The sequence below is a fragment of the Agelaius phoeniceus genome, chromosome 13 (genome assembly GCF_051311805.1).
Source record: "Agelaius phoeniceus isolate bAgePho1 chromosome 13, bAgePho1.hap1, whole genome shotgun sequence".
In the NCBI taxonomy this organism is placed as follows: domain Eukaryota; kingdom Metazoa; phylum Chordata; class Aves; order Passeriformes; family Icteridae; genus Agelaius; species Agelaius phoeniceus.
In genome coordinates this window covers 14,420,227-14,443,851 of record NC_135277.1, presented here as the reverse complement: position 1 = coordinate 14,443,851, position 23,625 = coordinate 14,420,227, and the positions used below count along the sequence as shown (strand labels likewise).

The following is a 23,625-nucleotide window of genomic DNA, read 5'->3' as shown; positions in this document are numbered from 1 at the left end:
AAATTATGCTTCTCATCTCACCAAAAAGACAGAAGAGGAAGCCTAGACTAGTTAATATGGTTTTGTTTCATGGGCTGTTACTAATACCTATCAGAGAAGACTGCTAAAAAGCATGGGGAAATCCTGCATCCTCTCCTGACAGAAGCTCAGTATTTGGCACCATGCAGATTGACCCTGCTCTTCCTTTGGGGTTTTTACTGAAGCCATGGAGACTTCAGACCTGCTGTAGTGTCTGGGCCTGAACAGACTGTACAGCTATAGGGCAAATCTGGCTTTTTTCTCAAAGCCTGTAATACTTATTTGCATCAGTGGTTAATTGTCTGCTCTGCTTTGCTGCCCCAGCATTTTCCTTGAGCTGATGCATCAGCAGGGCTTACAGAGTCAAGCACAAAAAGGAGCAGGCACAACTGAGAGAAGTGGGAGCTTCTCTCTGAGGAAATTGGGGAAGCACTAGTTCAATGGATCCTCCAAAATGGAAAGTGACTGTTTGCTGCAGTGCAGAAAAGGAGCATTTCTGTTTGCAGTGATTAACTGCAAAATAATTGCTTTTAAGCAAATAAACAGTATTTTCTTTTTGCAGGTAAAAAAAAAAATCTGGAATATTCAAAAAGTGATAGTGGGACTTGCTGCTCTCATAATCATTAGGAAATGCACCCAGAAGATGCCTGCTTTCTCAAAACTAAAACAACACTAAATTACACCTAAGGCAACCGAATAGGAATCTCTTGTACTTGCTTTTTTTGACACTGTCTTGGTGGAGGGGTAAAACCTGCCAAAGTGGGACCTCAGGACAAACTTGGCAAAATTGGTTTAATGAAATTCACTGTTTCAAATTTATTCCCCTTTGAAGCAGGATTTTTTTGTGTGATAGCTTCCCAAGGAGAATATCTGAATAACTTATTGAACAAGATTATGCTGTTGACCTGAAGTTCTGCTGTTAATATTTTAGATAAGAAAAACAACTGTGCAAACCTTTCCTTGGAAATAATAGTATACTTGAATTATCATTTCCTTTTAATAGTGTTGGGAATCTGGTACTTTTATCTAATGCCTACTATAAAAATATTTAAGCAATTGCTTGACTGCTAATGCTAGCAATAATTACTATGTGTCATATTTAATTTGCAATGTTATGACAACTACTCAGTTCATGGATAAATTCAACAGTACCATTACAAAATAAGCATATGTCCAAGCTACTCAAAGCTGTAAGCAAAGATGTTTGTTGGATTTCTAAAAAGCAGATTTTGAAGTTTCTTCTAGGTAAAAAAATAAGTAATATAGTAATATATGTAATAAAAAATAAGTAATATATTTAAGAATAGGGGTCTGTATTATGGTGTAATTGTATAGAAAGGCAGACAACCAAAATTCTCTTCTCCAAAAGCACTTGAAGACAACTTCAGACATTAAAAAAATCCTCAAAAAAATTCCAAAAAATTATTCAGTATCACAAAACACAGCCTGCCTTCATGCCTGCCAGTCTTGCAAGATGGAATGCATTCAGGAGTAGCCGCTGGTTGTAGGAGTTGCTCAGGTCAGCAGGCTGTGGGTATGGCTGCTCAGAGTTAAAGGCCAGCTCTGTGCATTTGCTGCACTTTGCCACTTTCTGGACTTTTCCATTTGCTCCACTTTTCCAACAAGCCCTTCCCTTCCAAGTTTCTCTTCCTGTTGCATTCCTCATGGTTAGTACCATGAAGCCAGCTGACTTACCTCCCAGGAGATGTCACCAAAGGCTATCTGTGGGGCTGAGTTGTACAAGATTGCACCACCCTGCACTGATTTTTATAATGCAATATGTGAATATTTTAGATTTGTCTCTGAAAGCTCCATATAATGTATTTTTGTGCAGGAAAGATAAAAAGGAGAAGTTGCATGTTTCTTTTACTTCTTTCATCAAAGTGGTTACTCAGAAGTAGTCTTGACTATTTACTGCAGCTGTGTCTGGGCACTTTCTTAAAAGGTGCTGGGAAAGTGGTGTTTCTATAGAAAGCTTGTTAAAATAAAATACAAGGAAAATGCTTCAAATGTGATGTGTCAAGTAAAAATTGTGCTTATGGTGTAAAAAACAAGAAAGTTGCTGCACTTTGCCTGTAAGATGCTTTGGATTTTGGTTGACAGCTGCAAAGCAAATGCAGAGAGAGCGAGCCCCATCCATGTCGCCCACTCGCCTGTTGGAGGTGCCTTTGTTGAGGACCTTTATCAAAGAACATTTTATGATGTCTTTTCAGTCTTTGACTTGAATGCATCTGCAGCTTGTGCAGGTTCCCTGGATTGAATCACCAGTGAGACATTTGCAGTTGACTCCAGCAGCCAGGCCCTGCCCTGGATTCCCACTGGCCACAGCTGCAAGGCTGTTCCCAGAGAGGGGAACTGCTCCCTGCTTCACTCTCTGTGGGGCAGGACCAAATGGGAGACACTTCATGGGTATGGGAAAGAACTTCAATTCTGTCTGTCTGCAGCCTTAATAGGGCTTGTAAAGCAATTAAGTAGGACTTAGGACACTGTTCTCCCAGACAGAAAAGCCTTAGGACAGAAAAATATACGCTATTGCTTTGCATGTTAGTGCTGTTGCCAGATTTAAGAAGTTTCATTTTGTTATTGGTACTGTGCCTATTTTGGGTGAAAATGTACTGCAAATAGTGAGGTACTACACCCACACCATAAATATTTCTCTTCAGATATGGTTAAAAAATAGGAGTCATTCAGCAAGACACTTAAAATATATATCAAACTACTAATATGGAGAAGTTAATCAGAATTGAATCCTGAAATACTCCACATCACTCTGGGTCCTGAAATACTCCATATCACATAATGCAAAACATTATTGAAGGCCACTGTAAACAACACAGTTTTAGTTAAAAGTTGTTTCCAAGATGAAAGATAGATTAAATGGGCTACAGCATGTATGAGGAATTCCTCATGAGGACTTAATGGTAAAGCTTCTCATAATCTTTCATGCTTTGGCTAAAAATATTAACACCATAAAAATTCTTCAGGGGGCAGGCTTGAGGTGGTGGATGCAGAGTGATCAAAACATAAAAGAGGCACATTTTCCCTTTTTATGGAGAGGCCTCTTTCAAATGTGTCATATGATGGATTTGAAATGAAAGTTTAATGTGCACTCAGTTTTTCAGACAGCCATATTTCTACAGTTGCATTATTAATAACAATCTTAGCCAGCTCTCTTTTTTTTTTCTTGAGCTCTTGATGATTCATTTATCTTATTTGTTTAGCATCAATCTAAGAAAAAATACTCAGATCATAAAGTTAAGGAAGTGTTCCACATTAATAAACCAAAGTAAAATCAGTCTCTTAATACATTTGCAGAAGTTTTTAATCCATAGTTGTTTGAATCAAAGAGTAAAAAAGTGTAAATAGCAAATAATGTGGCTGGATTTCCTGTTTAGCCTGTGTGCAATATTTTTGAGCTGCAATTTTTCCTCTCTGCACGATATGAGGAATGCTGAAGCCATTTCCATGGCTGATGTTGTATAAAATATTTTTCAAGTAATGTCCACAGTATAGAGATTGTTTTGTTGGCATGTCAGTAAATGAAGCCTAGGAAGCAAGTGGATGTATGGCAGCTCTTGGGAAAATAAACATGTAGCGTTAAGTAAAATAAAAGTTCAACATGTGTGATTACATTTACAGGGTCTGATCCAAAGCCATTAAATTCATTGACATTTTTGCTTTTATAAAAATATTTCATCAATATTAAGCAAATTATAAATAGTTGGGTAGTCAGCAGCAACCCCTCTGAGTCAAAAGATGTTGAATTTTACAACCTAACAAGACAAGGGAGTGTCACTGTCCCTTCTCATGGGATGTTCTGTTCTGAGTCCTGCAGCAAAGCACAAAGACTGCTTCTATTGATTAGTTAAGTTAATTCAGATGTCTTGAATATGTACAAAAAAAGAAGAGTTTTGTCTCTAATGTGTATTACTTTGGAATTAGTAGCATAAATCTAATTTCCCATCATTTAGGCCATGCATGTAAGTTTTTCCTAGTAGCATAAATAGTTGTGTATAATGTTGAGAGCATTTTAACTGAGTATCACTGTTGTTGAGACAGGGTGAAGAAGAAGCAAATTGGAATAACTGGCTCCTTGACCCTAAATTTTTTTTTAAGTTCAAAGCTTGTACCTTTAATTTGGATTTTAAAAAGTAAATTACCAAGCAAAATAAAGCCAAGGGTATTACTAGATTATACTGTCTCTTTAAAAGTTTTTATTTAAAAGAAAATTCTTTTGTAATAAAATTGAAAATCTATGAGTAGAGCCTTTAGAGAAACTAAGGGTTCTGTCATTCCTGTGTCCTTAAGCAATGTCTGATAGGGCTTCAGCCTCTCTCTCTCTCTCTATATGTGTATATATATTTATATGTATGTATATATGTAAAATAATGCAACTGTAGTATTGCATATATTATGCATATATGTGGCAGGAGTTTCTGACCTTAAAGACTGAAAATTATAGTCACATAGACAGATAAAGAAAATAGGAATGAGGAGGAACAGAGGCTCCTATGTCACCAAACCAGTGACTAGCCCATAATAACCAAGGGAAGGCACTGCCCAGCAGGACATTGAATCCATATTTTATCAGTCCCTGGCTAGTGTCTGATTTGCAAGTCACTTTCTTTAAGCAAGGGATCCTACAGAGCATTTTCAGAATGCTCAGCACTCCAAGCAGTGCTGCAGGTCAGGACTCTGCAGATGTTCTGACAAAGTTGTTCTGAAGAGGAAGTGGAGGGACCAGCCAAAGGGCATCATGAAGAATAACAGGAACATTTGGCAGCTCAGGGTACTCATGTGCTCCTACGTTGTTTGGTCCTTCTACATTGTGCAATGCACTGGTTTTCTGTACCTGACTCTGTGATTTGTTCTGCCTAAATCACAAACTAGTCCATGCAATGGGAAGAAAGTGCAGGAAAACCACTTCCTTGGCATCCATGTGTGCTGTGTGTGCTGCTGGCTGGCTGAGAGTCACATGGCCACCTAGGAGAAACTGTTGAAAAAGATTTCCAAGCTGTCTTTGATTTTTCCTTCTTTTCCTACAGTGTAAACCTACGAAGTGTTGAGACACAGTTTTCTAAGATTGCTTTGTGTTTATTTGCTGAGTTTTTTACTAATATAACTGTTTTTTTCATCAGCTTTGTTGCCTGGCATCAGGAATACCTGAGAGTGTTCTGTGCAGCTGTGGGGAGCTGACTGGGCAGCAGTGTGGGAAGGGGCTTTCCTGTGACAAGTGCTTGTGTTTGTGTCCCTGCATGTGGGAAGGGGCTTTCCTGTGACAAGTGCTTGTGTTTGTGTCCCTGCATGTGGGAAGGGGCTTTCCTGTGACAAGTGCTTGTGTTTGTGTCCCTGCATGTGGGAAGGGGCTTTCCTGTGACAAGTGCTTGTGTTTGTGTCCCTGCATGTGGGAAGGGCTTTCCTGTGACAAGTGCTTGTGTTTGTGTCCCTGCATGTGGGAAGGGGCTTTCCTGTGACAAGTGCTTGTGTTTGTGTCCCCGCAGCCCTGCGCAGCCGCTCGGGACGCTCCATCATCAACGGTAACTGGGCCATCGACCGGCCGGGCAGGTACGAAGGAGGGGGCACAATGTTCACCTACAGACGCCCCAATGAGATCTCCAGCACTGCAGGGGAGTCCTTTCTGGCTGATGGGCCAACAAATGAAGTCCTTGATGTCTATGTGAGTTAGTATTTAAATTATTCTTCCTGATGGAAAAGAAATCGTTCAGTTCATGGTTAACACGCAACACTAAAATGGTATTCAGTACCAACACTTTGTTGCTGCAATTTTGAAATGTTTGTTTTGATGTTTTATACTTGTTTGCTGTGGTATCTGTTTTGCTCCAGATCATAGGAAATCTTCATCAAGCCTTTTTCTCTCAGTCTTAACTGATCCAGTATAACCAATTGAACTTGCTCAGTAAAGTAGAAATATGGCATACAATGTTCAAGGCTTTTCTTTTGTGAACTGGATTTTTTCTGGATACTTTCCTGTTGAAACAAATTTGGTATAGTTTAATTTCTCAGTGAAGAAGCAAATACTTAAGCCAGACAAGGCCTCTCACCATCTCAGTTTCCTTTAAAAGAAGGAAGTCCATGCTTGCTTCTATTCCATTCTACAGAATGTAGGATTTGAAGCAGGGCAGTTTCAATATGAAGCTGTGATGGGAGACCATAGATAATGGCTATTTGAGAAAGGAAGACAGAAGACAAATTGTGTCTAAGAGGGAGAAATATTGAGAAAGCTTTTTACTTTAGATGGGATGGGTTTTTAGTTCATCATACTGAAATAAAAAACATAACTGGAATTGATTACAACTTCTTCCAAGATAAATGGTGTGTTCTGAGATTATACACTCCCACACAGTAAAATTCATTTCTTGAAAAAAAGAAATTAACTGAATATATGATTCTTTCATACAGGCTTTTTTGTCCTTGAGTGCAATGCAAGGTAGAAAAGTGAATGTGCTGGATAATTCCATAGAAAACTTAATAGTAATTACCCTGATTACTAAGCTGGGAAAAGTTAGATGTTGGCAAAGTTATTTCCCATCTGCTATATGGTGTCTAATAAAGCAGTGTAATAATTGTACTAACACTAGAATCATTAAGGTTGAAAAAGACCTCTAAGATCATCAAGTCCAACTGATCCAAACTTCTTTTCCAATTGATTGTAATGAATGACTGGGAAAAGCCTGGAAAAATAAACAATTGGGCTCCTAAACTGTGCAATGCAGACTCTGTGTTTTTCAGATGTTTGTGTTTTTGTGAGGTTACAGGGTTTGTGAGTTGAGGCTTGGCCCTGAGTTTTTATGTTCAGCCAATTAATGCCTAGTACGTAATGACCCAGAGAGAAATGGGTTAGGAAATGGATTAAACATTTCCAAAGTAATATCATAAAAAAGCCTTAAGTTTTGATGTTGTTTGATGTTTGTTTTGATGTTTGATATTGTAATGTTTTGGTTTAGGCTTAGGGAGTGTAAGAAAGCTGCCATGATGGGCATGGCTTTGCCAGCTTTGCTCTGTGGCTGCTGCTGTGGATTGCCACTTCTGATTTGACAGGATTCTCACCTGAGATGTTTCTGGTTGATAGGAGGAATAATACAATTCAGTACAAAATGGTAGTTTAGTCTCTTTTTTAATATACTGTGGGAAGATAAAGGTGAATAGTGCTATATGCAAGAAAATCAATGCTCAGTATGACACAGCCTCTCTCCCAGGCTTGAGATGTGTAGCCAAGCAGATACAGATGTCTTTTTTCAGACTTCATCTTACAGTGCCTGAGTCGTGTAATTCTCCATTCACCCATACTCATGATCTTTATGCTCTGTGTAGAAAAATGAAGAGATTTGCAGATGGGAACTCCAAATGGCTTCTGATCTGTTTTTCTGAGATATGCTGTCTTTCTTCCACTCTGAAATATAAAGTGAAAAGCTTTCTGATGTACAGGAGGTTATAAGTAAGAAAAAGAGATGCAAGTTCTGTCCAAGTGTGAAGTATACATTGCTACAAAGACTTGGGTCCACTAAGTCAAAGCAAAACTGGTCTATCATTTCAGGTATTTTCCTGCAGGAAACCTGGAACAATATGCTAATTAGGGACCTCATCAGTTAAGCTCTGTCTAAAATATGCCTGTCAGTTGTTTTGAGAAATATGATGGAAAAACCATCACATGGGAACCACTGGGAAGTTGTTCCTGGAACCATCTAAAGAACAGGGTCCTGGCTCTGGAAGGGGATGTGTACTGTACTGCTGAAGTTAGTTCACAGTTCTTGGTTCTCTCAGGACCACAAAGAGGGTGTATTTTTTGGATAAGAAAGTGACATTGGAAGGACCCAACCTTTAAAAAAAATACTGCAGGCAGTGCATTATTAGCTGGTTCAGAAAAGTGAATACTCTCTGGGGGACAGTGTTTAGAGGAACAGCTATTATATTTGGCAAGGAAAGAGTGATTTTGACATAAGTTAAAACAGAAGTCTGAATCCCTAGTTGGTATTAATAGATGTGAATGTAGTGAAGCCTTGAAGCATTACTTGTCCTCTGCTGGGTCACTGGGCCATTAGGATAACAGGACATTTTACTTTTAGGTCCATGAATCCATGAGATTCATTGGTGAGAACCAAAAAGCCAGAGGTAGCACTGGTGTTTGCTTGTGGGTTTGTTGGTTTGGGTTTTTGTTTGTGTTCTGGTTTGATTTGGTTTGGTTTTAAAGGGTACTTTGAGTATAGTCTGAGGCTTTTATCAGATTAATCTCCACAGAGAGTTCAGGCTAGAACATGAGTGTGAGTACTGAAGTAATGAGAGCTAAAGTGGTGGAACTATCAGCTCATGACACCCCTGCATTTGTAGTGTGGATGTGCTCAGGCTCAGAGCAGCAGTGCAGTAGAATTCAGTTGGGAATGGAGTGTGCTGCTAACAGTTTATAAAAGCTGTCCTAAAGTCATATCTTTCTCAGGTCCTATTATGCCCAACTGCTTACACAAGCACCCCCAGTTTAACAGTGACTGTCAGAGTCATGCTCCTGTCAGCTCACCTGGGCTTGTGCAGCAGCATTCTGAAAACCCTGAGCTTCATTTTCACATTTAAAGGAGAAAACCTTCTGGTTCCTGCCTGTGTTTCATAAAGAGCACATTGATAGACTTGTGTTCTGTAAGGCATCTTGGTTCAGTTGAAGATGAATGTGGAAGGATGCAGGAGGGCTGCAGGCGATCTTCAGCTGCTGCTGCAGGTCCATGGGCCTTTGGGACCTGCTCCCTGATCTTTGCTGGGCAGTGCTCCTGGGGAGGGCAGCAGGATGGCCCCAGTTTGAGCTGCTGGGTTGCTGGGGCTCCATGGGTGCTGAGGGAGCTGCAGGTGCTGGAAGGAGCAGCAGCTTTGCCATGGACACACAGCAGTGTGTGTGTGGTGTCTGCAGGGGTCTCTTTGAGCCACTGGGGAATCTCTAAAAGTGCAGGAGGCTGCATGTGTAGGGTTGGGGGTTGAGGTGTTTTGGTTTTTCTGCTTTGTTTCTTCTTTGCTTTTGTTTCCTCAGGCGTCTGTCAAGTCCCTGCTATCTGAGAGTGTTTTGATGACCTTAGGACCATCTCTTCTACTGCTGAGGCCTGGTGTGAGCCTCTGCTGCTCCCCTTGCTGAGGGGAGAGGCCATGGCTGGCACAGGCCACAGCACACCTTGGCCCAAGCATGGCAGTCTTAGGTTTTTCAGAGAAGATTTAGACAAACAGTTTCTCTGCCATCAAATGCTAGCTCAGTTTGCAAACACAGGAACTTGCATTTTCTTCTTTGCAAATAGTAACTTGTATTTTCTTCTTTTTGCATTTTTTTTGGCCATTAACGATTGCTTCTATCCCAACCAGTGATAAATAATGTTATGTACCTGATCAGTTCAAGTTGATATTTAAGTATTAGTAACATAACAAGTGGAAGAACTCAATGTATGCTGGTTTTCTTTTTAGATGATTCATCAGCAGCCTAACCCTGGTATACATTATGAATATATCATTCCAGGAGACAATGTCATTAGTCCTCAGTTGCTTGCTCACAGGAGGCCAGGTAAAATGTCACCATTTCCTTTTATCAAACACTTTTTGTTACTTATTAAGCTAATGGAGAAATTCATACCAATGAATTAGTGTAAATGCTGTCATTGATGTCAGAGAGGCCCAGAATTTCACCCTATGAAATGTTAAATTAGAACTCACCATAGATTTGGTAAAACTTCAGTGAATTAAAACTGGCAGGGTTTATTATGCTTTAGCTGGGAAGATTACTACTTTGAGTAGGAGTGTTGTAACCATGTCTCAGAAATTAAATAGAGCATGATCTTTATTTTCAGACTGTTTTTCTTTCTGAGATAATTTAAAACAACCCTCCACAGTTCCCCTTTCCTTTTGCAACTGGAGAGGATGAAACAGAACAGTGTTCTCTTCCCAAGCAAGAATCTGGGCAGCTCCTGCCTGAGCTGTGGGTATGTGCTGTGTGTACACCTAGGAAGTTCTGAAGGACAGGAGAAACTTTGCAAGTGAATTTGCTCCTCACTTTAATGTTCATGACTTGCTTTGGCAGATTTCTGAGTGTTTGGTATGTTCATAATGAGGAGCAGCTGTGCTGTGACATGGGGAGGCAGAGAATGCAGAGCACGGAACAAAACAAGAATGCTTTGGGAAATTTTGACACTGGGTGCATTAACTCTGCCTTGTCTTTGGAGATTCCTCAGTTTTTAGTTTTTAATGTACTTGCTGGCTAAGATTTGGTTATCTTAGTTTAAACAACACAATCTTTGCAGGTCACTATTAGGCAGTCTCTACATAGCAGATTAAAGCTGCTTCCAAGTTTAGTGATTCTCCAGTTCTAATTATTAGAGAATAATAACAAAGACTAATAGGCTCATTATTTTACTTTTCTATTATTGTCCATCATCAGGGGAGCCACTCAATGGTCAGTTAGGAATGCCAGAAAGTACAAGTCATGAGTCTGAGGATTTGCACAGAGAGACAGACATTCTCACTGGACAGTCAGCTGGAACCTTTCCAGTTATTCAGCCAGGAAGATTTCCTTCTCATCAGCCAGAAAACCAGGTGCCTGCTATGCAACCACCAAGGCAAAACCGAGAGTACAACTGGAAACAGGTTGGAAAAACTGAGTGCACGACTACATGTGGGAAAGGTAAGTGCTTTGTGTATGCACAAAATATGGTTAGACCTGCTGTTTTCTGTTCTCTTGCAATCAAAGGTCACATCACTGCTATTACCTGTGCTTATATTTAAATCAGTAAAACCGGCAAAATTTGAAATAGAAAGTGTGGAAACTATAAGGAAGGATATGGCATTTGTCTCTGAAAGGAAATATTTCAGCATTTATGGCCAGCTGCTCTCTCCTATGCCCTTGGTACACAGCTACTTTCCTCAACATCCTTCGGCATTCTTTACCATTCCTTTTGCCTCTCCAGCTTTGTCAGATCCACCCACTGTGCTTTTTGTGTCTTTGTCAAGTGTTTTCTGATCTTCCTGGGAAGGTTTCACAGGCATTTCATCAGACAGATCTCTGTCTCATAGGATGTTGCTGGAGCAGCACTGGTGTGACTACAGAAGTCTGAGGTTTGAACGGGAAGAAGTGGGAAGGAAAAGGGGTGGAAAGGGCCTGGTGAACTTTTGGGAAGTGGTGCATAAACTGCTTGTATATACTACAGGGATTAAGCTTTGCTGCCAGACATTCACAGTGACCACAGATTCAATAATGCAGAACACAAGCAATTACTTGGAAGAATAAGTTTTTTTGATGGTAAAAGTGAAATCTTTTGTACTGTGCATAGCCACCCACCACCATACCATAAAACTGCAGAGGTTTAAAATAAACATGTACCAGTGTGGGAGCTCAGCTGACTGTCACCAGTTCATATACATGTAGAACATTTGCTTCCTAATTAGTTTGAGAAGACACTTTGTAAATTTGGTCTAAGGCCAGATGGGTGTGCATGTTATAGCTACAGACAGCTGAAAAAATCCAGCAATATTGATAGCAATCAAAACTGCTTCTCAGTTAAAAAAAAAGAAAACTCCTTGGAGAAATTACTGCAGAAGTACTAGAGCTAAAATACTACCAGTAAAATTCAGACTTCCTTAAGTCAGCCCTTTTGTGGAGAAAAATATTTTAGTTGGCATTTAAGCACACTGTGCTTTTACTACAAGTCATCTAGCAGAATCCATAATTGTGTCTGATTATTGGCTAGCAGCAATCAGTCTGTATCAACTACTGAGTGACTGAATTCCCATACTCAAGGTGAATTTCAGTATCCAAATCAGGTAATTTATGGTGCAGTTGCAGGAACACATCAGGGTAAATGTATTCTTCCTTTCCATCACAGAAATCTTGGTTGTGTATGCCGTGGCCTTTATCAACATTGGCACACGGTTCTTGTTCTTTCTGCAGGGATCTGGTCACTCTTGGCAGTGGCATTAATGAAATCTGAGTCAAAATGAAGATAGCAAAACACTAGGACGTTAAAAAAAATTAAAATAAAAAAAATTAATTTCAGCCTCCTATTTATTCCATGTAATTTAGCAACAGAGCTGCCAGAAATAAGTGTCTCTTTTCCCATTATATGAAGAATGTGTGCATGTTCTGATTAAGTTAAATTCAAAAGAACCTGGATCTTGAGAGCCAAATCCTGAGACTATTGAGAATGTATGAACATTTCTTGTGATCTTGCTGTGAAATGCCCTTGCCTCTCTGATGGCCCTAAGGCATTTCAAGCCAAACTAGGTTATATAGGCTGACAAAGAAAGGAGTGGAAAAATCAGGAAAAAAATCTGTACTATTTAAGGCTTTGTTTTCATTTTGCATCATTCGGTAGAGGACACTTTCTGCTTTTTTCTTACCTCTGTGTTTTCCATTTTCTTCTACTTTATTTCTTCATGCAGAAATATAAATGATAGTTTTTAATTATTTTTTTTAAGATCCACCAAAGTTAAATGACCTTAGGAAATTCTAAGTTGCAAGAAGAAAAAATAAGTTATTTTTGTGCTACCTAAAGAAAAGGGAGCTAAATTAACAGTTTTGATGAAAACCTGAGAGATTTCAAAGCACGTTTGTAAAACTTTGACTTAGAGAAAGACTTGATTATCTTTCTTTTACAAAGTGAAAATGCTTCCCATGAGAACTGCCACCATCTCTTGTCCTAGATTTCCATTTAAGATAACTGAACAAATAAATCTGCTGGAATTTGGACCGTGCAGAAACTGCTACCGCATCCTGTCAGCTCTTACATTTGGAAATTCTGGATAAAACCTTTGTCTGTATTTCCTGTTGTCAATTTATGCTTTTCCTTTCTGCATCAATGTCAGATGCTGCTGTTGTTGCTGCAGAGTGTTTTGCAATTTTTTACCAATTAATTGTCTGTTTAATTTCAGGATCACAGTACCCAATTTTCCACTGTGTCAACAGAATCACTCACGAGGAGGTACCCGAGGGTTACTGTGACAGCAGCACCAAACCCATTCCAGAAGAGGAGGCCTGCAACCTCTTCCCATGCCCTGCTTTGTAAGATACTGTAACTTAAGTGAAATAACCAGTGTCTTTGGGGTCTTGCATGTCAAGGGGGCAATTCTAAGTAGGAAAGTAGTTTGACTTTCTAAATACAGGAGTTCTGAAATAAAATGTGTAAACAATTTAGATACTTCCTTTAAATGTGTTTCTGTGTCTTCATGCTTGTAAAGAAAAAACTGAAAATAACATATTTATTTAAAAGTGACTGAATAAATACAGTGAAATTTTGGAATGAGAAAGCTCTATCTAGAGATTTTTTTCAGTCTCTAAAGTTAATTATATTTGTTCATTGCTTATCATTTACTATTTCAGTTTTACTGATGAATGAATGCCTGGATGCATTTCGTGATTTTTGTGTTGTCTATTTTAGAGCCTTTGCTTCAGAAAAATTTCATGCAGTGTATCTTAAAATTTTTGGGAAGTGTCATTAGAGCAGTAATATATATTTTAGACAGATTCTTTTAAAAACCAAGCAGCTGTTACAGGCTTGAGTAACATTTGTAGTATGTCTGGAGACCATGAATTGTGCAATCTGTATCCATGCTCACAATTACCAGCCTCTGCAGGAAGGCTGCGTAACAAGTGTGTGATGGTGCCTCCTGAGGGATCACTGTACACACAGAGACTGAAGTGGGATTTTATAGGATTCTGGACCAGCATAAGAATAATGTCATTCCAGTTCTGTTAAGATCATTGTTAGAGAGTTCTTTGTGGAACAAAGATATTCTTTTTTTTTCACTTCAGCTGGGATATAGGGGAGTGGTCTGAGTGCAGCAAAACCTGCGGGCTGGGGATGCAGCACCGGCAGATCCTGTGCCGGCAGATCTACGCCAACCGCACGCTGACCGTGCAGCAGTACCGCTGCCAGCACCTGGAGAAGCCCGACACCACCAGCACCTGCCAGCTCAAGATCTGCAGCGAGTGGCAGATCAGGACTGAGTGGACCTCAGTAAGTAGGATCCATTCATTTGGGGTAGAATGCCTCAGAAAGAATACAAATTTTCTTGTATCACTAATCAAACAGCAGCTTGGTTTTGTTTAAAACAAAGTGGAATATTAAAAACCTTGGAAATAAGCAAATCTTAGTTCAATAAATCCCTGCTTGACTATGACCATCAGTTTCCTGACCAGAAAGATGTCTTAGCAGGAATAAATGAATGAACTGAATGGTTCCAGCTCCCTGATAAACCACTGCAGTCCTGATGCAACTTCCTTTTTGTCCCAGTGTTCAGTGCCTTGTGGAGTGGGGCAGAGGACTCGAGATGTGAAGTGTGTCAGCAACCTTGGGGACGTTGTTGATGATGAGGAATGTAACATGAAACTGCGGCCAAATGACATCGAGAACTGCGACATGGGCCCCTGTGCCAAGAGCTGGTTTCTTACAGAATGGAGTGACAGGGTAAGGCTTCTCAGTATCTTTATCCTGCCAAGCCTTCTAAAACAAGAGCATCAGAATTGTAAAAATACACATCTGTATAGCCATAAAAGGAGTAATCTTATTTTCCATGTTTATTCTTGGTCTTTTAAACAGGCAAAAGCAAACAAAAAAATAATGATCCCAAGGGCTTCTTGAATTTGTGTTAAGATGCAAGAATGCATAGAAAGGGCAAGCCTGTGGGTACATGGCCAAATGTCCAGACTTAGAATTGGCTCTGAGTCTGAACTTTCCAAAATATTGAGTGTGCTGAGATTTATTATTATTCTTGCTTAGTGCTGAGTCTCGAGATTCAGACTCTTAAAAGTTTCTCCACTGTTTTGTTAAGGGATATAGATTTGAGGCCTGATGTCTGGGTTTAAGTTCAATCCATAAACCAATTATCTCATAGGTGTGAAAAGAAGGGTACAACTTTATAAAGTCAGGCAGGCTTGATTCAGGCTCTTGTATTTTGTGAACGTGGATGTTGGGGTTAATTTTCTTCCAATGAGTCAGATTCTCTGCATGAAAGCAGTAAAACCAGTGGTGATTTAACTTGTTTCGTGATTGGGCTCAGAGTTGTTATTCAGTGGTGATATTTATATGCTTTCATTAAGAAAAAACATGGGCTACAAACATGGGCTAAGAAAAGCCTGATATTTTGGTCCCTCTTGTGGATGCTTGCATATCAGTTTCATCTGTAGGCAAGTTCAGCCTTCAGTCTGTCTTTGCTTTGACAGACAAATAATGTAATTATCAGTGAAGCTGTAAGATTACATTCACAACTTCATGATTTCATTGTTTAGATCACTTTGTGATAGTACCTCTGAAAGCCAGGAATGTCAGGCTCACAGGCTGGGCATTAGTTTGGACACTCAGAAGATTTTCCACATGGTTTAGATGCCGAGATGGAGCAGGAACTTCACAAGTAGGGCAGGTACCTGCTATGTTGCAGAACTTTAAAAGGCTGATCAGACTCTTGTTACAAGGTCTGCAAAATTTTCAGCCCTCAGATGACTCAAATAGATTTTATAAAGAAAACAAAAGTACAGACTATTTAATCTGTGTCATTATGACTTTTTTTTCCAGTGTATGCTCCTGCATAGTATGGACAGAATGATACCAGGAGAAGCAGAGGTATTAGTGCAAAGGGCAGAGATTTTGCTATAGGGAAAAAGCAGTGCTTTTTATTTCTGCCTTTTTTTTTCCTCACAGATCTGTTCTTTCTACAGTGCTGTTAAATCCATTATACCCTCAAAGTCATCATTTTGCCCAGCTGCTCTTGTCCAGTGCAGTTCCACCACATAAAGCACAGACATTGCAGTGAAAACTCTAGCACCATCCTCTTGATTATTTTACACTGATATTTAGTCCTCTGCAGAATTAAAAGCAGCTTTTGAGCTGAAGGTTATAACTGTAGAATGTTATTATGCTTATTTATACATGTTAAATGAGACGTAGAAGTGAAGCAGGTAATGTGGAAAATGTTGGGGGTTTTTTTTTACCACAGACTTTTTAGGGCTGGAGAGTAAAGAATGGATTTTGTTACCTTCTCAGTTTATATAAGTGTACAGATTAATTTCTTCCAAATGCTTGCTACTGTAGTTGGCATTATTCACCATCACTTCTGCCAGGAGTGGGTTTGGAGTTTGATTCACAAAGAGGATGTAAGAAACAGCTTATTTCAGGAAAAAAAGCAGATTTGAGGTGAAACATGAAGGATCTCCTAAGATTCACACATACCTCATAACTGGGATGTTGAGACATTCAGGGGCAGGCAGTGAAATACAGCAGCAGTGAACAGCTTTGCAAGGTCAGGCTCTTGGCCATTAGCTGTCTGCTTGTGCTTGAAAGGGCTGCAGCATAGGAGCAGAAATTTCTCTTTCTTTGTAGAGGAGTGTGTTTGTGTTGAAAAACAAGAGAATTCTGTCATGGAATAGAAATGGTCATTCCCAGGTATATGGGCTTTGCATGTGTCATTTCCCCAAACAATTCCTTAAAAAGTACTTTAAGCCAAGCCACACTTCAGCAATAAGCATAGATCAGCGATGGGCAGCCACAAATGGTTCAGATAAGCAGCCAAAAGTTCAAATGCTTTAAAAAAGCTTGTTCAAACCTCTTGAGTCTGCAAAACTGTGGTGGAAATCTCACAAGAACAGACCTTCTTTGTGAGATTTATTACATGCCTACTTCAAGTCCCAGCTGGAAATACCACAGAACAGTCTTTCCCATTGTATTTTGACATTTCAGCCATGCCTAGAAATAAGAGGTAAAAGAACTTATCATAACTTTTGGAACTTTGAAATGGTTGAGTTCAAACTTAGTTACAGCTGGAAGAGAAGGCCTTTTCTGAACCCACTTTGCAAACACTTCATGTGTACAGTTGCACATGCAGCAAGTAGAGATTTCCAGAAGCCTGTCAGAGATTGGTTAGGCACATACTTCCTCTTTCAGCAAGGGATAGATCAGACTTCCCTGTCTGGATTGATGGGATGCATGAGCTATTACAATATAGCCTTGGTTAACTAGCAAAACATCAAGAAAAAAACACAGCAACATAAAAAATTACCATTGTCTTTGCTGGCAGCAGATGTTCAATTTCAGGATTTGATATTTGTGCAGAATTAGACATGGGTATTCTTTAACATTGTTTTAAGAAAAGAACATGGTCTAATTTAGGAATGGTGAAAAGATTTTGTTTTCTTATTTTACTGAGATGCAAAATTTTAATTGATGCAGAAATCATGCTAGTTACCTATATTATTATTAATAGTTTCTGTGGTTCTGAACTAGTAGCTATCATTACTTTTCCCTAAATGTGATTTCAGCAATATTACATATGTGCACTTAAAAAATCTGTAGAGCATATACAAATTTGTGTGTAGGAGTTGTGTTTCCTTCCCAGGGGTGGGCTATATGTTGCTTTACCCTGTAAATAACACTTGGCTGCCTTCTTGCCCTGTTCTCCAGTCTTGTTTTCCTACAATGTATTTATGCATTTTATGGGGCCACCTGTTTCGCCCCATGGCATTAACCTCCTTGGTGTTGGTTTCTGCACACCCTGAATCTTTATATATGTAATTAAAAACCTCTTCATATTCCTAAGACAATGCAGTTCTTGATTTGTGGCATTTTGATAAACAGGTATCAGAGTCCATTGAGTGTATGTTACACAAACAAGGTGTGTGGCCACCATGTGTGCTCTGGAAAGGAAGGGAGGAAAGGCAATTCGTTCTTGGGAAACAAGCACTTCTTTTCTGAAAAGTGTACACTCTTGTTCCTTGTATGGGAAATAGGTCTAAACACCATCTATTGATACCCCCAGGCTCAGTTTTGAGAGAAACAGAAGTTTTTACCCACTCAATGGAAAAGATTACAGGTTTAAAAGTCTTTAGTAGCAGAGTGAGACTGGTGGTCTTACTTTGTCTGTGCCTGTCTTTGCATTTATTGCTCTATCTTGAGCATAAATAAGACAATTAACTTAAGTTTCATGGCTTTGACTTCTATATGATCTTTAACCTCTTTTGCCTATGGAGAGTCTGGACAAACTTTTATGATATTTTTATTTGCATTTGTAGAAAAATTGCTTCCTGTCTCATAATTCTCTAAAGATGTCATCCTGCATTAAAGCAGCAGAGTTCCACCAGTGTCCATTAATCAGTAGAGTAAATCTGGTGAACCTTACTGAACTTAGCAACAAAATGGGATTGATGGGAGCAGATGAGATTCTTGCAAACATTTCACATGACTGATTCTTTGACAGCTCTAATTGCTGGAAAGTTTATTTCTCCTATGGGTCAGGAGCGGGAAACTGCATTCTCCTGATTTACAGCAATGGGAGACTCACCAATGTTTCCTTCCAGCTAACTGGAGCATTTCCCTCCTGCATTTTTGTTTATTCCTCATTGCCATCTCCTCTGTTCATTTGTTTCTCATTTTATGTTTAGAGCCTACTTAGAAAAGAAGCCAAAATACAAACAATTCTTAGATGTTAATGAGATTCTGCGGCCAAAATAAAATCTTGGGAAGAAAGGAAAAACGCTGCACATCAGGGAACATAATCAAAACAAACCAAACACATGCTCTGGATTTCACTCTTCATTAAAAAGAGTAACGGCAATGCTTCTGTAATAATCTCCTGCAAGAGAACTGTAGTAAAAGGAGAACTTCATAAAAGCAATGCATTATTCCTCTCAATTCTAAACATTCCCTAAAAGGTTCAAGTGTGTTTGTTGACCAGTGAAATCTGGAACGACCAATGAGTACTGTAGCTTACACTCTTCTTTCACTGCTTTTTATTTAAATCTGGATACTTCACTTAGAAATCTCCTGAAACATGGGGGAAAAAAGAAAAACCACCATTAAGCTTGTGCAGGAGTTAGTTATTTTTTATTATCACTCTTTATTTGTTTTAGTATAAAATAAAAACAAGAGAGAATACCTTTTTTCATTGATTTCATGTGGGATTTATATGGAAATAGAAGGTTTGCATTCTTTATGAATGTGTAATTCACTTCATATTTGCAATGAAGCGTACAGCCAGGAGGGTTTGATAGAAGGGTGGCCAAGGTCTACAGAGATTTGTGTTTCCTTGTGATCTGCCTTGCTTTGCCCCGGTTCAGCCCCTGAAGCCTGCCTGGCTGTACCTGTGGCCCAGTGTCACAAGAAGGGTGGCAGGCAGGCCCAAGCAGGGTCCAGGCTGTCAGGCAAGATCCCTGATGAGGCAGGGGCAAGGTCAAGCTCAGGATCAGAGCAGGGACAGAGCCCGGGGTCAGACCCAGCCCAGCCACCCTGGGGCGGGTCTGTGGCCATGGGGCAGGGCCAGGCTCAGGCTGGGAGGGATCCCAGGGGAGGGATCATGGAAGGGCAGGCTGTGGCTGGGTAAAAGTCACCTCTCTGAGGAAACGGGCAAGGACTGATGGAGCAGGGCTTAAAGGGGCCTTGAGCAGGGTGTGCCTGGGGCCAGGTGAGGCTGGGCAGAGCCCCCTCAGTGTGCTGCTGCACTCAGCCCATGGGCACTGCTGGCAGCTCTGCAGGGAGGGACACAGTGTGAGCCAGAGCACAGAGGTGCCCTCCCTGCTGCTGATCACTGAGGGGTCAGTGGTGCTGCTGATCACTGAGGGGACATTGGTGCTGCTGTTCACTGAGGGGACATTGGTGCTGCTGATCACTGAGGGGACCTTGGTGCTGCTGATCACTGAGGGGACATTGGTGCTGCTGATCACTGAGGGGACATTGGTGCTGGTGATCACTGAGAGGACATTGGTGCTGCTGTTCACTGAGGGGACAGTGGTGCTGGTGATCACTGAGAGGACATTGGTGCTGGTGATCACTGAGAGGACATTGGTGCTGCTGATCCCTGAGGGGACATTGGTGCTGCTGTTCCCTGAGGGGACATTGGTGCTGCTGATCACTGAGGGGACAGTGGTGCTGGTGATCACTGAGGGGACATTGGTGCTGGTGATCACTGAGAGGACATTGGTGCTGCTGTTCCCTGAGGGGACATTGGTGCTGCTGATCACTGAGAGGACATTGGTGCTGCTGATCACTGAGGGGACCTTGGTGCTGGTGATCACTGAGGGGACATTGGTGCTGCTGATCACTGAGGGGACATTGGTGCTGCTGATCACTGAGGGGTCAGTGGTGCTGCTGATCACCTGAGGGGACATTGGTGCTGCTGATCACTGAGGGGACATTGGTGCTGCTGATCACTGAGGGGACATTGGTGCTGGGCTTGGAGGGTGCCATGGAGCTGCTGCACTGACCCAGCACCTGCTGCATGCATAGGTCCACTCTGAAGAGAAATTTAAAACTAGGTATCAGAAAATATTTTGACAGTGCAAAAAGATAATTCTTCCTTCACTCCCTTTTCTTCTTTTTATTTTTTTTTTTAATCTGCCCCCATCTGCTGTGGCAGAAGTGATCTTCTGAAATACGATTCTGGGTGTATTATTGGAAAAACAAAGGTTACATAATCTGTCTAAAATCCCTTCTGAAATGGATTTTCTCAGAGTAGATCAAATAATGTTAAGGAGTTTTATAAATGTATTTGAAACATAGATTTTTTTTTCTAGTAAAATCAGGCAGATGGCTGTAAAAGTCTTTACTGTCTTGTGAGAGATAATTAAGGTGATGAAGGTTAAAAGTGTGGTAGACAGAAATCCTGCACAAATAGGAGTGTTTTGCTCAAGCTCAATTGGTGGTTATTTAAAACTTTAATTAAGGCTAGCAGTGATGCTGAGGCCTGTGTGAAAGCTCTCTGGAGGCCCAGGAGAATTCTGCTGCCGCTCTCCTGTGCTCTGCTGCCCCATTTGAGTGCAATGAGTAGGGCTGGCACGTTAGTGAAGGGGAACTGGCACTGCTAAAAGGGATTTTCTTGCTCTACTCTTGTCTTGTAGCTGTGACAAAAATTCAGACTTCCACTCAGAGTTTTCCAAGTTTACAGGAACTTGCCTTATTTTCCTGGACTGCTGCTCAGTTGCTTTCCAACAAGTATCAGAGCCCTGAATGAGGGGTTTTATTTTTAGTTTTTAATGGGTATGGAAAGCTTCTGAAATTGAACTCATGAGGGAAGGACCTCAGGAAGAGGGAAAAATGGCAGACTCCTTAAAACACAGACGGAGGTTTCTGAGGAATTTGTGCCAATTAAAACAAGACTGTGAAACAAAATATCTTTAATAATAGGACCAGAATAAAGTTGCAGCTTGTGAAAGTTCCTCATGTTTCACAATGTTAGGTTATGGCAGTTACTGTGTATTAATGCAACAAATCAATGGCACCAAATTGAAAGTAATGGGTGTGTCAGTTGTGAAAAACAAGGGGAAAAGATTCATTATCCAACTCCGTACACCCTGCCTTGGACCTTAAAAGTCTATGATTTTCACAGAGAAGATTTTTTGCTGAAAAGGAGATAAAAACATGAAAAAACAAATGCATAATGTGAAACATTCAGGTTTAAGTTTGCTTTGTAAATCCTTAGAGGGTAGTTAATCTGTAGTAAAATCTTGCAGCAGAGAGTGGAACAACCCTATACCTTCCCATTTGGTATTTCCTCTGTTATTTGATATGCAAGCCTAGTTCATAACATAATCATTTAAAACATAAGACTAGGGAGATTTTCTGGATAACTTTACAGAGTAAATTTGTTCCCAGTTCTCATTTGAAAAGCAGAAAAGCAAACTAGATTGTCAAATGAAAATTAGTTATCAATAAGAAAAGTATTTGCAGAGTATATGCATAAGTTCTCTCTGTTTAATGTAATTGGACACACTTGGAATGGGAACAGCCACAGAATTGATTTCTGTAGGTTTGAGTGGAAGCCAGGCTGTGGGGCTCAGCTCACCTGTGAGTGGCCTGTCTGAAATGGGTGTAGTTCAGTTGTAGTTTATGTGAACAGGAAAATGTTCACTACTAGCAGAATTTACCTTATTCTTGTAGTTTCAAGATTTTACCAGTTTACCTTGAAAAGGCCTCCTTAGCCATGAAATTGGTTTGCTGAGGAGGTGAATCTGTTTTACATACCTGCTTGAAGGTGGAAAATTGTGTTGTACACCACCAACAGAAAAGGTTCATTATGTTACTTCTAGGCATCATTTAAGAGATGCTTAATTACTTGATCTTGCAGATGGAGGAAGAAACCTGAGTTTCTGTTTTTTTCCAAAACTGTACTTTGTTAGAAAAATTGCTTCTAAAGAGATGAATCACTTCTTTAGTTCCCTAGGTATTCCATTTCAGTAAAGCTTTGCTATTCTATTTGAACATCTTGTGAAAGAAATCAACTTGCTGATAGGAAAAGTGCTTTTCTATTCTCTATCAGTGAAATAAGTGTAACATGACTACATGTTTCACACAAGTAACCAGTGTTCCTCCCTGCAAGTGAGTAAAGAGCAGTTTGCCACCAATGGCACTTTCAGTCCCTGGGCTCTCAGGAAGATGAGTGACTGTGCTGGTTGGTCCTGTTGTTAACAGTGGTGTTGTCATGGAATCTGCTGTTCTGCAGCTGAACTATTGCAAGTGAACCCTGACACTGTTACCAATGGCAGCTAAATCAAGTTAATGGTCAACTTTGTGTCTCATTTCCAGGTTTTTGACTCATTCTTAGTAAATACAATTTTTTAAATGTTCTAATGCACCACAAGGAATGTGGTACTCATTGTGGAAGTAATACACAGTTTCTCCTAATTACATTATATGTTAAAAATAAAATCTGAAATAGCAATCAAATGCATCTTTTTCAATCATACATGACATATTTATTTGTGGGTTTCTTTGCATGTGAAATATAATTGCTTTGTTTAAATTCCATTGTTTACATATCTTTCAGTGAGCTGCACATAGGTTTTTCTTCTTTGTTAATGGTCTATACACAGAATGCTAAATGCATTTTAACAGAAAACAAAAGGGAAGATCAAGAAATAATTAAGCAACAAAGGAACAGTCAAACACAAGACTTTATTTCCTTGGCATGTTTCTGGTTTTTAAATGTCAGTAGTTTGATGCTGCTTAGGACAGTGAAATACCAGATACTTTCCTGCTTCAGTAGATGAAAGAGCAAACTCTAAGGGCATAAATGGAATTTATCCTGTGATTTGTGAATGACATGCATACTGTCTCTGAATGGGTGACATAAATATCTGCATATCACTATTTAGTAAGAGCTTTTAGAATTTAGCAGTGTAACTTTCAGAATGGTGAGCATTAGTTACTGGAAAGTCATATCCCTAAAAAGCAGCATTGAATGGACATAAGCTTCTATGGCCACCTCTCCTAAAACGAATTTTAAACTTTCAGTGGAAACAGGCTGGGCAATAACTCATGGTAGTTACAGTTACTTACTGAGGACTTACCTGAATCTTTTGAAATGACCTGTCAAAATAATTTCTATTCTTCTACTTCACTGTGCTATCAGACTCTGTCAGTTTGTTATATGGAAGAGTTCCAGCATGTGCAGTCACTTTACTCCCAGTGCCACAGCCCTCAGAGTTTTCCTGACCTTGTCCTTTCAGCCAGTGTAAGATCCACCTGGCTCACAGCTTGAATGCTTGGAGGAGAAACCAGAGAGCAAAACAAAGGCTGAACTAGGACTGCTGTCCTATTTCTATTGAAATTACCCATTCTCAGAGCTACTAATTAGTGTGAAAAAAGATTAATAAAA

General features: G+C 40.0%; 1 protein-coding gene across 2 annotated transcripts in view; it reads left to right on the top strand.

Annotated features, from left to right (window-relative positions):
- The window catches only part of THSD4 (thrombospondin type 1 domain containing 4), a 238,819-nt gene that overhangs the window by 203,053 nt on the left and 12,141 nt on the right, over window positions 1–23,625 (top strand). For both annotated transcript variants that reach the window (XM_054641791.2, XM_077185428.1), the window contains 6 exons: window positions 5,520–5,695; window positions 9,469–9,565; window positions 10,436–10,678; window positions 12,922–13,051; window positions 13,802–14,006; window positions 14,283–14,456. In XM_054641791.2, the coding sequence (XP_054497766.2) occupies window positions 5,520–5,695; window positions 9,469–9,565; window positions 10,436–10,678; window positions 12,922–13,051; window positions 13,802–14,006; window positions 14,283–14,456 (1,025 nt within the window). The remainder of the gene's footprint in view (window positions 1–5,519; window positions 5,696–9,468; window positions 9,566–10,435; window positions 10,679–12,921; window positions 13,052–13,801; window positions 14,007–14,282; window positions 14,457–23,625) is intronic.